Here is a 17,340-nt window from a genome sequence, read left to right as displayed (position 1 = left end):
TGGTTTCTGTAGTAGGCTTCTACTTCATTTTTAAGGGAGAGTGAGTCAAATGTATTTTTGGTTCAGGTTTTCCACTGTTGTGGTCAGTGCTACAGCATTTATTTAAATGCACATGCACAGAAGGTGTAATTTACCAAGAACTGAAAACAACAAAAATAGGTGTAGAATAAAAAGAAAGGTTGGGACATGTTTGTTTAAGTGTAAGAGGTATGGTATGCATCACAGAGATGCAAGGGCGAGGTAATTTTCTTGATTGTTGTGTCCAGCTTTATGAAAATAAGTGCATTTTAGAACCTGAGTTTAAACAGACAGCATCTTATTGAACATGGCCAGCAGCATAAATTATTATTGTAAAGTCAATACAAGCATGAAAACAAAATTAAATCTACAGTTTTCCTCCTCTCCCAACCTTGTCCTGTTTCCAAGCTGCAGATCACACTGGGAGAGGAGATAGATAGAAAACTCCGTGCACTGCCAGCTTTTGATGAATGGGCCTTTCCAGAATAATTAGAAAGGGCAAATATTTGGCCTCACACATCACAAGGGTTCAGTTTTCAAGAATCCTTAATTGTGATCTGATCCTGGATTACCTCTGACTTGCTAAATCCACCCATTTTTGCTTTTTTTTTTGTTGATAGTTAGATGCTTATCTTGAGGGCCAGCCAATTTCCACTGTGGCTTAATTCTAAAAAAGCCTTTCAGACTGAGTAATCCAAAATAACAGTAGGGTGCCAAACAACGGCAATTTCACTAATTAAAATTCAAATGCTCCCTGGCTTTAGATGCTGTTTTTACCACCATGATAATAATGGTGGGTAATTTCTGATTGCCTAAATTTTCAAAGCCCAAATTGTTTTGTTACTGTATTCTATATGTGAAAAGACTCTTATTTAATTTACTCATCACTAGGTGGCAATGTATTTCAGTATGGATAAAGCCATTTTAAAAAACAGTATCTAGGTGGACCAGTTTACATTTTTGCCTGGGTAAATCCTTAATTAGCTTGCACCTTCAGATGAGAGACCAGAATAATGGCCAGGAGATAAAACCGGTTCTCATGTGACTACTAGTACATGTATCAGTGGAGGAATTTCTACTGTTAATGGAATAGCTACCACGGTGGCCCTGAAATTATTGCCAGTTGCTTTGGACTATCAATAGGATTACCCGTGCTTAAAGCTAAGCATATGCTTAAGCACTTCATGATTTAATGTGTCATTTGTAATCTCAGTATTTGAATAATACAGTATCTTTTAGTAAGCAGAAGGAAGTACAAAGGGAATACAGTACTGAAGGAATCTATTTATCCTAGCTTAAGCTGTCAAATGTTTATAGATAAAATTTTAATTAAATGTTATTTTTAAAGCAAACTTCAGAAATGGTTAAAATGTCTCATGTGCACATTACAGAAGAGATGTAAATTGCAAAGATTTGGAAATTAAAGATATAATTATTGATATTGATGAGAGAAAAAATTACCTATCATCAGCTAGCTCTTACACAAAACCCAGTTTGCTTATCTAAACACATAATAAAACCTACTAAAATATGCCAGTGAAACAGAGGAGACAAGCAGAGCCAGCTCCAGGCCCCAGCACGCCAAGCATGTGCTTGGGGCGGCATGCTGCGGGGGGCACTCTGCCGGTTGCTGGGAGGGCAGCAGGCGCTCCGGTGGACCTCCTGCAGGCGTGCCTGCGGAGGGTCTGCTGGTCGCGTGGCTCTGGTGGAGCATCCGCAAGCACGCCTGCGGGAGGTCCATCAGAGCCGTGGGACCGGCGAGCGGCAGAGCGTCCCCCGTGGCGTGCCACCGTGCTTGGGGCGGCGAAATGGCTAAAGCCGGCCCTGGAGACAAGGAGAAGAGGAACATTATGAACGTGGAAAATGTTTTATCTACAGAATAGAGAAATATGATACTTGATTGAGAACTCTCCGCCAAGATCTTATATTTAGGATTAAATATCTGTGTGCCAGCTGGTGTTTTTCCCCTTCTCTATGGAAGAAAGTGTAACATCACTTCTCCCTTCATCCTAGCCAATGCCATGCACTTTATGACAAATGCAATCTGGGTGATTCAGCATGGACTTGATCTTCTACTCCATTAAGTCACGAGGTACACACCCAGGTTGTTCAGGAAGCTTTGTCCTGCCACGGCTACATTACTATTGATACTAACTCTCAGATGTGCAACTACATATACATGAACTGGTAATCACATTCTGTGCTCATAAGGTAGATGTAGCCTAAACAATAGATTTTCTGCTAGCTCTAATGCAGCTGTTTAAGCTACAAAGAGGAAACCCAGTCCAACAGTATGTGTTAAAACAGCCTATTACATCCAGTCTTGGCAAGATAAATAAGACATTAAGGATAGGTAAGAAATCTACAATATGTTTGGAATGGCTCTCCAGCTTAACAAGACTACGCTGATAGATTGGGACTATGCTGCACCACAATGGTCAAATGCCAGGGAGCCACAAACACTAGGTTGCCATACAAATACTAGCACTTTTGAATACAAATGCCACTGTGAGACACATTGCAAAAGTGGGTAAATTTGGTCAACAAAATATTTCTATCTTTGATGTATATCCAATTTTAGATGCAGAACCAGATTCTTCTCTCATTGATTTTACCCAAGTATAATTCCATAGACTTCACGGAAGTTACTCCTGATTTACACTGGCATGAGAAGAGAATCAGCCTATAGGCTTTTCTCCATAGCACGGTACAGTTACCTGCACTATACACTGCTCAATGACCATGTTCCTGTATCTATCCCCAAGTTGTTCCATCTTCTCGCTTTAGACAGTGGTGTTCATGTTGAAGCAAACCAATTTCTCCACTGTCCGTCTTTCTTCCAGGGTGTCTCTGATCACTCTGAACCAGATTCTGACCTCACACTGGTTTTCTATCATCTTAATGACTCCTGATTTACACCAGCATGAAGAAGAAGAAAATCAGACCCCCTCTCTCTTTTAGGAGTGTCACTTCCTTCACTTGTCTGTATTTCATGTTAAAGCGCAGAAGAGTCTGAAATCAAGATGATTCCAATGGGTTTCTGAGGACCTTAACACCTCTGAAAATCAGCTCACACATGCTTATGAACGAAAGGAATATTTAGAGACAAGACACTGCAAGTAAATCAAACTCATCCACATGCACAAATGAAAAGCACAAGTGTTTGCTGAAAGGGGGAAGAAAAGTGAGGAAGGTTTGCAATAAACTCAATCTGACACCATAGGGTATGACAAATGTCTTAGGGTATGTCTAAACTGCATAAAAACCCCATGGCACCAAGCCTCAAACCCAGTCAACTGACTCAAGCTAGCGGGGTTTGGGCTGTGGGGCTAAAAATAGCAATGTAGATGTTTGGGCTTGGCTTGGTGCCTGGGCTCTGAGACCCTCCCACCTCATGGGGTCTCACAGCTAGGCTCCAGCCCTAGCCTGAACGTCTACACTGCAGTTTTATAGCCCCACAGCCTGTGTCCTGTGAGCCTGAGTCAGCTAACCCAGGTCAGCTACAGATCTTTTATTGCAGTGTAGGCATATCCTGAAAGATAGACACCAGAAAAACAAACCTAAGCAAAGCTGTCCAGGATCATAGAAAAGGCAAAACTAACTTCTTTGCTGCTAAACGCTCCAGTTAGCCATGTTTATCACTGGGCCAGTTCTTAAGTGACAGCACTAAGATATCTGACTCTGATCCATCCATGCAACCTGCTGTAGCTACTGTACAATTTAAAATACTACGGTTCTCTTGCAGTGATGTGGGCATTGTAAATATTCTCCAGCACTTATCAGAGAAGGAGCTGGCAGTGCAGTAATAGTCTAAACTTGAATCACAGTCAAATTCCTCAGAGCATGGCGGCTTTCACTCTCTTCATTTAAAATCAATCCCCTGCATACAGCTCTTCAATAAACCACATATCCAGTTTATATGATTAAACTTATTTGTGTGTAAAGTTGAAGAACAGTTAGAATCATGAAACTAACGCTGGCAATGGACCCGTAATGTTAGGTAAGATTTACCAAATGCAGTACCAACAACTTGCTTTTTGACTGAAGTAACGTATCTTATAAGGCCAAATTCTACACTCAGCAACACCAGTGCAAGTCCAGAAGAATGCCATCAACTTCAGTGGAGTTATTGCAGATTTACATTGGTGTAACAGCAGAATTTGGCCCAGATAAATGTTGCTTCGGAGTAAGGACTGTGTCCCTTAACATATATTTTTTAAACCGTGTCTTACAAATGCAGTCTGGATTCCATTTACAATATTTTTTAATATCATCCTAGGCCTGGTCTACACTGGGGGTGGGGGAGGGAGGCGGTGTCAATGTAAGATACGCAACTTCAGCTACGGGAGCAGCGTAGCTGAAGGTGACGTATCTTATTTCGACTTACCTCCCGTCCTCACAGTGCGGGATCGACGGCCGCAGCTCCTCCGTCAATTCCGCTTCCGCCGCTCACCCTGGTGGAGTTCCAGAGTCAACGGGGGGAGGAGGGGGTGTTAGGGGATCGATATATTGCGTCTAGACATGATATATCGATTCCCGATAGATTGATTGCTACCCGCCGATCCGGCGGGTAGCCTGGACGTACCCCTAGTAACAAGATCCTGACAGTTCTTTTGAAAACAAAAAAATACCTGTGTGCTTTAAGAATCCTTCGAGCAATGGTATCTCCAATCTTGTTAGAAACGACTTTGTCATCAGCACAGCTAATAAAAAATTGGTTCTAAGGGAAAAGTGAACACAAAGAAATTCAGAATCATCTCAATGTCTTTTTGCCAAGGATGGTTCAGTAGTTAGGCCCAGAATGCAGATTCACTTCCCTGGTCCACCACTAACTTCCTCAATGATTCTATACAAATTAGTTAGACTTTCTGTGCCTCAGGTCCCCATCTGTGAAATGGGGATAATAGCACTGTCCTGCCCCACAGAGAGGTTGAGAGGATTAATACAATAAAGATCGTCATGGATTCAGATACTACAATAATGGGGCATGGATAGATAAACAAACAGACATTGGGCTGGGGCCCCATTTTGCTACAGTTTGAAAGAAACATTTTTGCTGAACACAGAACAGCAGTGACACAATAAGATCTCAGGGTTTAATCACTACAAAAATCTCAAAACCCAGAACGTATGGTTTTTGTTAGGATAAGAAAAAAATTAAGTGACAGTTTTCAACATCAGCATAGATAACGGCCTCAAATGAGCAATCCTCAGAATTGTTAAAAAAAAAAATCTGATTTTTGTGGCTACGGCAAAGCACAAAGCATATGCAAGTTAGAGACTGCTTCCCAAGCATGTGATTATCTCCAGATAATTGTTCAGCATTATTGCCATTGTGAAACACTTATTTTGACAGGAGGTGAAATCCTGTCCCACTGAAGTCAATGACTGTTTTGCTATTGACTTTACTGAGATCAGTATTTCACCCATGCTGTCTACAAAGTCATAAATCTACATGCTTTTACGGTTGTGGGACTATTCTGAGTCAAGAAGCAAATAAAGCTACATCCTGTACAATGTTTTCCAGGATGGCAACGTATTATTTTAATTAAATGGTATCTGTGTGTGCGCTCAGGGGGGAATAATTATTCTTGATTAATTTCCCTCTTTAAACACTACCGAGCAAAAAACATTCAAACAATAGATGGAAACAGATACGGAATAAGTGTCTCCATTCAGCCATTTCTTCCTTCATTTATAAATCCATTCATACAGAGGAGAATTATGCAAGTTCTAAGATACTATTAAGTGAGGCCACTGAGCATCGATGGGGGACCGAACACTTTGATATGTAGGGCTGGGAATGCAGCAGAGCCAAGAAGGCAGCTGGAAGAACATTGCACGGGAGACAAACGTTGCTAGAGGTTCTGGAAAGATAAACAGTAACAGAGTGGCCTTGTGTTTTAACTCACGTTTAGAGTTCTGTACTGGTACATTAATTACTGACTTGATTAAAAGCCTATTCAAGTCAATGGACATAATCCTATCAACATCAGGGGGCTGCAGATGAAGCTCTATATTAATATTAACGTTTCAAAATGTACAAAAGGAGAATAAAATAAAGAAGTAGCCTGCTGAGGGTCACAGAATGTGCTCAGGATGTGCTCAGAGGATATCCTGCGGAGGGTCACAGGATGTGCTCATTGAACCAAACGATCATTGCCTTGCATCCTTGGTACTTACTTCGATATAGATGTAGTGTTTACTGTTTTCTATCACGCTAACATAAGCATTGTGGATGGATTCTTCATGGTACTTGATACCAGCTGACCAATCTGCAGCAGAACGGAGGACCTGTAAAGAGAAAGATTAGCTGTTTTAGTTCTGCCCTGATATGAGATGGCACTAGCACTCCTTACTAATTGTTTTGAACTGGTTGATTTATTTTTCATGATTTCACTGACTTATGTAACACACACAACATTTGCTAACTACATGTTAGATGTATAACACAGGGAAATGAAGCTTAGAAATACTGTTAAAAAATTAAAACAGTCTGATGAAAATATAAAGGCCTTGATTCACCATTTTGTTACCCCAATTTTATGCCAGAGTAACTTCAGTAAAGTCAATGGAATTATACTGGTGTAAGACTGGAGAGAGAGAGTGGCAAATCTGGTTCCAAAAGTCTATTACTTACTGTAGTTCTTGCAATGCTGAATTGCCTTTAATATATTTTCTTAAGGTTTGATGCTGAGCTCGCTGAAGTCAATAACAAAATTCCCATGGACCTTTATGGTGTCAGATTAGGCATTTATCTCTTATGCACAGAGACACATGCCATCCATTTTGAAGCTGAAGCACCTACTGAAATCAGTGAGTTTTGCCCCAAAACTGATGGGTGCTTTATAATACAAGGGCCAATGGCACCACATTTTAAACAGGAATGGCAGTCTCTGCCCTAAACAAGTCCTGGCATTTACATTTTTGTGAAAAATTCTTCCAAAACTGGTCAAACCTGTCAGATTTGTGATTTTTTTTTTTTAATTTGCAGTAGGTCAAATTCACATGGAAATTTTTTCTGACTGTCAATCAGAACAGGCATTTCTGAAGTAACAGACATTTCAAGATCCTCCGAGTATATTATTACATCCCTGATGTAGCACGAAAGCTTTTGTCAAAAGGCAACCAAACTAATACCGTAAATACCGTTTGCTCACACTCTCACCCGTTTAATTTTGTCCTTTGCTGAAACTCTGGTTTGTGCGCTCTCATAGTTTCCTACCTCTGTTACTGTAAACTCCTACTCACTGTCCTTTCCCCAATCTCATCTCTCTTCAGTTCAGTGAGTGCAAACCCTCACTGCCTAGATAGTCTTCCCCACCTTCTGCTCTGACCATGCCTCTCTCCTTTTAAGATCTCTCCAGTTCAATTCAAGATTCTGCTCCTCCGCTCACAATTTTGTTCCAGTATCTCTGACCTCATCTCCTCCTAGATGTCATCCGACTCTCGGGGCTCCACTCGAGCTCTCCCCTTACCATTTCATTCCTCTCCTTCATGCACACCACACCTATGCCTGGAGCAACCCTTCAATCAACATAATGGCTACCATCTTGGCTAACACTGGGAACTGAACCAGGAACCTGTAGAGCTAAATGCACGAGTATCTACAGCTTGCGTTAAAGGAAAAGGGGCAGGTCCTGAGCTAAATTATCATATCTCAACAAGCTTCAATGGAGCAATGACAATTTACACCAGCTAGGGATCTGGCCCCTAGTCCCTATGGCTGAGATCTGTACAGGACTCGCACGCTCTGTTGGGGGACACATCACACATATTGATTGGTAGATTCCATACTTCCTCCAGATAGAAAAAGTTCATCCAAGTATCTGATACTCACAGCAAAGTCAAATACTGGACAAATTCCCACTTCTGTGACAGCTGTAATGTTGGCCAATAGCAGGATTAAACTGGGGACCTCCAGAGCTGAAAGCATAAATTACTGCAGCTTAATCTGAACAGCCAGCCTCTGTAGCTAGAGGGTAACTAACTCGCATCCTCTATGGATTGGATTTAGGGACAGACACATTACCCACACTGACCAGCAGGTTACATCAACATGTGTTAAGTGACTTTCATGGCATGCTTAAACTCTTTGTATGAAGCCTGCCTTCTCCTTCAAGGTCTGTGCCTGGCTCACATCCAGTGTGACTCCACTGTCATCTATATTTGATTACAAAACTACTACTTAGCATTCATATGGTGCAAATGTGCTGGACAAACTAATTGCTGAGCATCCCTTGCGAGAAGCTAAGCATCCTGGCCTCCTATTGAAGTCAGGGGCTATTGAGGTTGCTGAGCACCTCACCGATAGCACTCAGCAGCACCTGCAGGTCTGAGCTCCTGAACAAACCCAAAGAACCGCCCAGGGGAAGGTATTATGATCCCTACTGCATTAGTCAAGACATCAAGTCAGCTGTTCTAGATAGAAAGCTGGCTAATTTTTTACAACCCACAGCCCAATGTTCATGCTGTCTTGTGAAACTCCCTTTTCCTATTGCTGGTTGTTTTCTGTGTGGTCTCCAGTGCACAGAAAGTAAATCTGATGAATGAAAAAATTCCAGAGCAGAATGGGATCCATCCCAGGATTTTAAGGAAAGTGTGAAAGAACTTGGCAAACTTTTAGTAGATGTGTTTAATAATAACTCATTGGATATGCATAGTTCTAGTTCTACACATAGTATCCTTACTCTGGAAAAAGACATTATTAAAAAAGCCAAAGTTACAGCAGACAGTAACCATCACAATATGGGACTTGAAGAGCTTTGATATTTAAGCAACAACTAGAGAAACTACGGCTGATTTTTTTGTTTTCTTTTGTTCGTCAAAGAGTTTCTTTGGAAAATTAAAAGAGAATTGAAGAGAGCGTCTCATTCAAGTACACATTGTCCTGAAGGACTGTGAAGTAATAAGACAGGACACTGCAATGATATTCTACTAGTAAAACAAAGGGAAGGAATCTTAAAGGAAATTAGTCTGCTTACCTATCATGAATAGTGGGCATATAAAGAATAACATAGCCAGGGTAGCAACAGGGTAGCCACTATTAAATTATACTCCCACCCATTTTAATGCCCCTTTACCTTACCAGAGGTCCTCTTGTACATGAGGATCAGGCCCTTATATTTTAGAGCAAACTTTCTCTGCCCAGCCTCTTGGGAGTATCTGATGATATCTGGGCCAGGAGGTAGCAGCCACCTCCTGTTGCTGCTAGGAATGATCTTTCTGTGAGTATGGGGGAAAATTCTGGCTGCCTAGATAGCTTCTGATGCTGCGCCAATGCTCCAGATGATGGGATTCCAATGAGCATCAACGTTCTCTACTCTTCTCTGTTCTCTCATGCTGGTCACACACTCCTGGGCCTCTACCGCCATGCCCTGCAGCAGTGAAACTCAGGGCTCAGCTCCCTATCCTGGGTTTGCTGGTGTAGTTGGCCACAAGCAGCTGAGCTGCAGCTCCTCCACTAGGCTTTCTCACCCCTCTGTTGCGAAGGTGTAGTGGCACAGTGCATGCAGCCCACTGGCCAGAAGCTACCGACGCAATCTGCAGCAATTAGCAGCAGGGAGCATATGGCAGTGGGCTTCACGGGTGCCAAAAGCTAGCCTTGCTTGAGGAATTCGATCCAAAATTGAACTCTTTTACAAAAACATTTGTAAAATATACAATTCCCCTCTACCAGTGCTTTCATGGTACCTGAGCCACCAATATTTAAAGGGTGCTTTAGAATAGATGGCTAACTTTCCCAGTGTCCCCAGCAGAGTCATTTCTGCTTTCCAAATAAGTTGTTCAGTGTCGGTACCAATGCAGTGATTTCAACAGCTTAAAAAACCCTCCATTAGCAGCAGTAGCTGTTGTTCTGCGGGAGACAAGGAATAAATCAATATGGTTTTTTTTTCTTTCTCATTTTATACTGGATGTCATAAGCCTCTCTCAAGTTGAAAAATGGCTTTACCACTCAGAGACAAACTAATGGTTGGCTGGAAAAATCATCCAACAAGAGAACCGCCAGATCAGAAAGAGATTGATCACTTTCAAACCCACAGCTTCACAACGAGCCAGTCCAGACGCCCCTTCTCCTTTTAAATTCTCTTTTATCCTCTCCCTCACCAAATTATCACACCAGCTTGACAGGTCACAGCATTGTTGCTCCAAACTCTAAAGGAATTCCTTCTCTGCCATTCCTCCCTGTAGCAAAGTCCTTCAGTCAAACATAGACATTATTAACTAAATCAAATTTGAGGGTTCTGCTTCTCACTAAAATCAGTCAACATGGTCACATAAGTCATACATGGTCACATAAGTCAACAAGGTCACATAACACATTGATGACAGGTTTTTAAAAGATATATTCAGGGTAGACACACATCCAGTCATCTATCTATGGTACTTTTATGGCCTCCATTACCATTGTAGCTGAGCTCCTCACTATCTTTAATGTATTTATCCTCACAACACCTGTGAGGTAAAGAATTACTTTTATTCCCATTTTGCAGATGAGGGACTGAGGCACAGAGCCAGAGTTTCAAAGGCGCCTGAATACCTTTAAAAATATGGCCCTAAGTGACTCACTGAACATCGCACAGGAAGTTCGCAGTCGACCAAGGGCTTGAATCCAAGTCTCCCAAATCCTAGGTTACTGCCCTGACCACTGGAACATCCTCTCTCTTCCATGCATCATCATCTTGGTAATATTTGTATATTGTAATGAATTGGCTTATGTCTGCATCTGAACACGTATGCTACCACCCTCTACTGGATGGGACCAGAACTGCTCAACTCTGCATCATGGGAACTATACTGTTAACAGTAAAATGTGATTCTCTTTTAGCAGGTGTCTGTGCCTTTGAAACAGGAAGATTTTAGTTGCAACTCTGTTTATTTCATAAAGGTCTGAGTGGTCACTGTATACCCCAGGGTAATAACTGAAGTTTAGGTTGCCACAGATTAATTATACGTGCTCTGAACTTTCTTTTAAATTAATATATACTTATTACTAATATGTAATTTACCACTCTTGTCAAATTGTCCTCTCTTGTCAATGCATTCAAAATTAAAAAACTGAAATGCAAAATCCTTCAGTTTCCGAGAAAAGGTCTGCATATTACTTAGGAATATTACACAGAAACAAGCACTGGTGTTCTCTCCTCTCCCTCCGCCTCAGTTCTGCAGCCTCCCATCACTCATGCAATTTTTATGCAGGGGCTGTCATCCCTTTAACCTCTTTAATCTAAGCAACAACACCACCATCAGTATTCGCTGGGAGTTATTCCATAACTACAAACAATATGTACTGTGAAGCAAATTTCTAAGAGCCACTCAGGGTGTATGATGATTCACTGTGTCTCACAGTATGAACAGTGTGTGATGTTGTCTCACCATGTCACAGACTTACTGTGTCTTGCTTGGATAATAACTGGAAATTAGAGTTGGAAAAACTGAGAGTGATTTTAGTTTGGTGACTCCCTGTCAAACAAGTTTTGATTTTTGCATGAGCCAAGGTGCTGTGATAATCAAACCCCAGACTTTGAGAGAATGCTTGACTCAACCCATAAGCTGTCTAACTCCCTCCTTCCTTTCTAATTCCTGTCTTCACATCTTTTCCTGTGCATTCCCTCAGGACTGACTCAACTGCCCCATGATGCAATCCAACCCCCACCCAGACCTGTTCTGCCGTGCTTTCACTCTGTCTTCCTGCCAACAGCTCCTTACAACACACTTCTTCCAGAAGGCCTATGAACCCCAGTCCTTTCCTCAAAGAGGTGACAACAAAACAGATGGAGGGAGCAGACCAAAACCTGTGAAACTAACAATTAGGGGCCGCTATGATAATACAGATAAAACATCAGCATCATGGCTCAGTTAGTGGGCTTTCTGTGGCAATGTCCCACTCCTCACCCATCCTTCATCTAATCAAGTCCAGAATGTCAAAAGGGCTCAGTCAGCACTCACAACTGGAGCCAGATTTTCAAACAGAGAGTTCAGCTCCCATTCACTCAGATAAAAGAAGTGGTCAGATTTTCAACAATGCCTAGCACTCAGCAACTCCCATTAAAACTATCCATTAGATTTTACTCTTCTTGGAGCAGGGAATTTGTCTCCCATTTGCCTGTAAAAGGACTCTACCCTACCACTAGTGCTATATAAACAATGATAATAAATGTTTCTGGGTTTGACCCATCTCTACTAGAGGAAGGATTTACATAAAAACATATCCCCCCTGCCCTTCTGGGTAAGAGTGTCTGTGAAAGACTAGAGGGACTGTTTTCATGTCTCAAACCATCACTGCAGTCAAACTGAAAGGCAAATGAGACACCTGCATCCTGCCTACAGTAACGCTGTTTACACAAAGATCAGCTTTACATCATTGGAGTGTCTTGCTATGGGGAGCTGATAAGAAAGAGAAAGGCAGGTTCCATGATGGACCCAGCTGCCTCACTAGCATAGTTGGAATACCAGAGGTGATGCTTTGGGTATTTACACAAGGAAGCTAAGTAACCGAGCTGAGACCCTGGGTGTATGCATGTATGGGAGGGATTAACGGCCAGATTCTGACACTCTTACTCAAAGTGGGCTTAGCTGACTGCTATGTGGCACTCATTACCTGCAGCCCTCTCCATCTGATCTCTGCCTTCAAAAGCCAGAATCTCCACCAACATCAGTAATAGATGTCTAGCCAATCATTAACCTTCAGCTATAACTTCAACACACATAACATCTTTTATAAAACTGCTCAGTAAACTGCATTTCCACCGTCAGCCAGAGCTCCCTGCACTTGAGGCTCCCTGTATGGTTTCCTAGTAACCCAGCTTCCTACTGTGTGCGGTTCCATTAGACAAATTAGAATCAGGAAAACAAGCAAATTACAGAAGCAGCAGCTGCCAGAATTGCAGTATGTGCATGTACAAATATGCTGGAGTGGGTCATCTTGCAAATACAGACTAAGGGCTGGTCTACACTGGGGGGGTGCGGGGGGCACGGAAAATCTATCTATTCGCATAGCTGAAGTCCAAGTATCTTAGTTGCATTTACCTGGCTGTCCTCATGGCGGCGAGTCGACTGCCGCAGCTCCCCCGTCGACGCTGCTTACTCCTCCTGCCGAGGTGGAGTACAGGCGTCGATTCGCAGATCGATTTATCGCATCCAGACGAGATGCGATAAATCGATCCCCGATAGATCGATTACTACACGCTGATCCGGCGGGTAGTATAGACGTACCCTAAGAGGCTCTCCGGCTCACTGCCTGCTTCTACCACACAGCAGCATAAATACTACTTGCTACAGGCAAGTACATTGGAAGGGATATTGCACTCCAGGAACATTCAAGGGAGAAGCCATGTTTGCAGCAAAACACGTTTTTACGTGTATTCAGCTTTATGCAGTTCATGGATGAGCCAGGCTGACAGCTCTCAAAAGGCTGCAGTCTGCCTTTAGAGATGAGCTTGTGTAATTTTCAATGAATAATTTACAAGATGTCTACAAGCAGATCAAAATTTTCTGGAAATGTATTCATTACTTGCATTTCTCAATCAATTTCTTTGTTTTTTGCTTAGTGTTTTTTCTGTTGATTGATGATTAATGGTTCACTGGGTTTGATACTTAACATTCTGTATTCAAGCTCCGTTGGTGAGTTCTGACTGGTCACATAAGTCACCTGAGTATTCATTATGTTTTCTGACTGAATCAGCATAACTCAACATCAGGAGTCAGGCTCAAGAAACACACTAGAGATTCTCAGGATGGGTCTAGGCTAGAAAATTGCATTGGTGTGACGGACATGGTGCAAATTGTAATAGTGCAGACCATCCACACGGGGCATCCTAGTTCTGGTGCATACAGAGCACCATATCCATGTGCACACACACACACACACACACACACACACACAGCCTCATACAGCACTTGCTGCAAGTGCTGCAGGGTCTCTCAAAATTTGCATCTACCCCACAACTCTCCCTGCAGCAGTACCTAATGTCTAAAGAACACTTACAGCTGTTCACAATGGATCTGTCCATCACAAGGAGCAGCATACTTGCAGGTGGTGTGGCAGAGAGTTTCCAATGTTTTCTCAAGCTGCTGCCAGGTGGAGTCTGGGCTGAAGAACTTATTTTGGGAATTCTAGGCAATTTTTTCCTGCTCAGCTTTGACCACCAGTATTTGACAAAAGCTCTCTCTCTCTCTCTCTCTCTCTCTCTCTCACACACACACACACACACACTATCTCTCTCTCTCTCTCCTGTCACTTCCTAGGCACACTTCCTAAGCACTTCCATTTCCACCCTGCATTCCTAACATGTCTAGTTCTGCTGTTTAATAATCACATTTAACATATGCATTCAGCACAACTAATGGAGTTTAAAATATCATTTGTATAATTCATCTTACATACACTGAACCCGAACCTCCAGTGCTGTAAATCAGTCTCTATCCGCTGAAATCAATGAAGCTATGCTGATTTATTCCAGCTGTGTATCTGGCCTGCTAAGTTGCATTTTAAAATAAAAAGCAGTTTACACTTTAAATCCTTTAAAATCTTGTAAATTTCAGCTGGAAGACTACCAACGCCTCCTATTACAAAGAGCTAAAAATGAGCCCAAGTGCTAGGAAGTTCTTCATTTTAGGATTCCATTAAATGCCATTTACACCCACCTGTACATTGGCACATACAGACTCAGGCACTTGATACTTCATCTCACCGGCGGTTCGCTGAGATTTTGGCAACAGGAATGGGTAGGACAGGGATCTGTATTTGGGCTTCATGATCTTCAAAAGAAAAAAATGGAGGATACTGTATTTTAAAACACATTTTCTTCAGATTTTTATGCTGAAGATTTTTACTGTTTTTATGCTCCTCTCTTAATACAGAAAATTGGGAGGGAGAGAACATAAAGTTTTTCATATTCATAAACTCAATTCCTGTTCCAAATGGTTCTGAAAATATCCAGAGGCGACCGAGAGAAAGAAGAGTGGGGAGCAAATGAGGAAACACAGAGGGACTCTGTTGCTCCATTAGCCACCATTTTCCTTGGCGACAGGGCCTACTGGCCTGGTTTCCAGTGTGGGTTGCCTTCCAGCCTGCCCAAGACTCCCTCATCATCACGGAGGGTCCTTATCTGATGGGATCCTAGCCAGTCCTCTCCAGTGGTGAGGACACTATGTGCTTGCTAGTTGAGTCCTAGTGACCTGATCCCCAGGAGGCCAGAGCTTCTCTGGTGATTGGATCCTTCTTGGTCCAGGACTCCAACATGGCCTCCACTGGCAGGTTCCCCTGGTTTCTTGGCCCTGAAAATCCTGGTTATTGCTAGTTTGCCCACGTGGCTGGATCACCCAGCTGTGGCTTTGGCCTGACAGCCCTGATCTTCCTTGCTCCCCTTGGCTATGGGATCACCCACTGAACTGCTCCTTGTGCCTTCTGCTGCTTCACAAGAGGGCACATTATTGTCTCTTGTGTCCCTCCCAACCAGCCAGCAGGAACTGCTAGAATAGCAGCACAATGGCATTCGCCCCTTGGCTAACAACATCCCAGACCTCATTCATTTTCCACCTACTAAATTCAAATTATACCTTATTTACACTGGTGTAACAGGAGAATGACAGCACCTATCTTCATTACTTGCTGTTAGAGTCACAGTTTTTCAGGGTTACTTGCTGGGACATTAGGGCAAGTGAATACATACTTTACTGGCTCAATCTTGCAAACCTTGACTACCTGGCATGGCACTTATTCCTGCATATCGTCCTATGTAAGGCATCTGCGAAGCATTCAGATTTGAGGGCTTGCAGGACCTATCTCATTGCACACCTACCTTTGTGAAGTTCCAGCGCTGAATAAAGTGTCGAGCAACATCCCGTGCAGCTTTGCCATGCACAACGGATGAAATATCATGCCATGGCATTCTGGGTGTGGTGTACCTGTCAATGAAATCTATATGGACAGGGAAAAATTGCTATAGTTCATCTCAGATCAGTATCAGACATTAAGAATATCACAGCATCTCTTCCTACAAACGGAACCTTTCTAGAAATAAAAACTAACAAATTAGGAGTTAAAATTGAGGACAGGTCAGCTTTGTGGGGGCTGGTAAGCCACAAGCTCACTTATCCATTATTGTCATAGAAAATCTGTTTTTTATTACCTTACTTTGGGATTCTGCTGCCTCTTCCCAGCAGCCAGACCAGGTGGGTCTCGTTGGCGCCAATTCAGGAGAGTAAAAAGGCAAAGAAGCAGGGCCGGCTCCAGGGGTTTTGCCACCCCAAGCAGCCAAAAAAAAAAGCCGCGATCGCGATCTGCAGCAATTCAGCGGGAGGTCCTTCACTCTGAGCGGGAGTGAGGGACCCTCCGCTGAATTGCCACCCAATACCTGGACCTGCCACTTCTCTCCGGAGTGGTCGCCCCAAGCACCTGCTTGCTAAGATGGTGCCTGGAGCTGGCCCTGCAAAGAAGCTTTCTAAGGCAGTAGAGGAGCTATGGAATGAGACAAACTGTCTTGCAGGGAAAAAAGTTGGTTCCAGATTGCAATGGCACTTACCAGCAAAGGGTTTGTCAAGTTGAACCCAGTCTTTAAAGACGAAATTGCAATAGTCCTTTCCATGCCAGAACCTGGTCTCCCCAAAAAGTTCTCCAACACCTGTCTTCAAGCTGCGGATTGATCCTTTATCTGTCAGGTTTATAAAGTGTCAAAAACATATGCTCTAAGGTTATTTTTAAGACTGCTCTCAACACAGCACAGATGAGAATCACACTTGAATAGCAAACTATCAGCATAACTTGCCAGTTTTAGTCAGCTAAGATAATTTTCCAGTTAAGTCTCTGTGTTTCCCTTCTCCAGTATAACACATCTGGTACGCAATCAAGGGAGATTATATTAACATGTTTTGTTGTTGGTAATGGAAGCTAGATCTGAATCCTTTCTGTACTGGATTGAAACTTTACCCTTCAGCTATTTGTCATCCCACAATAATCTGCAAGGAAGGATACCTACATTGAAAGCATTAACAATTGTAATTCTGCTCTCATATACTACTAACTTCAGTGGGAGGTGGAACTTTATATCTGTGTGCAGTAGAGAGTACTACTCCTGTATATTTAGTTTGTACTAAAGTACAAATCAACTCTAATTGAAACTTAAATTTTATAGGATTCATGATTTTGACTCCACAAAAGGGTCTCTACACTGTAATTTTAGCTAGCACAAAGATGGGTCTCTTCCCTTTCTCCAGTGCCTCTTTAAATAACAACTTCAGCTTCTGAGATTGTGTTACATGTTCAGCACGTGGATGCAGAATTTCAGTTTCATGGTGAAAAGTTAGGACCAAACATCCTTG

General features: G+C 42.5%; 1 protein-coding gene across 4 annotated transcripts in view; it reads right to left on the bottom strand.

The window, feature by feature from the left end:
• PLD1 (phospholipase D1) overlaps nucleotides 1–17,340 on the bottom strand; it is a 136,921-nt gene that overhangs the window by 12,007 nt on the left and 107,574 nt on the right. For all 4 annotated transcript variants that reach the window (XM_030576041.1, XM_030576043.1, XM_030576040.1 and 1 more), the window contains 5 exons: nucleotides 16,545–16,673; nucleotides 15,822–15,940; nucleotides 14,665–14,778; nucleotides 6,202–6,312; nucleotides 4,650–4,738 (listed from right to left, as the gene is read on the bottom strand). In XM_030576041.1, coding sequence (XP_030431901.1) covers nucleotides 4,650–4,738; nucleotides 6,202–6,312; nucleotides 14,665–14,778; nucleotides 15,822–15,940; nucleotides 16,545–16,673 — 562 coding nt within the window. The remainder of the gene's footprint in view (nucleotides 1–4,649; nucleotides 4,739–6,201; nucleotides 6,313–14,664; nucleotides 14,779–15,821; nucleotides 15,941–16,544; nucleotides 16,674–17,340) is intronic.

The sequence above is a fragment of the Gopherus evgoodei genome, chromosome 9 (assembly GCF_007399415.2).
Source record: "Gopherus evgoodei ecotype Sinaloan lineage chromosome 9, rGopEvg1_v1.p, whole genome shotgun sequence".
NCBI lineage: Eukaryota > Metazoa > Chordata > Testudines > Testudinidae > Gopherus > Gopherus evgoodei.
The sequence above is the reverse complement of the archived record's forward strand: the minus strand, read 5'-3'. Positions and strand labels throughout refer to the sequence as shown.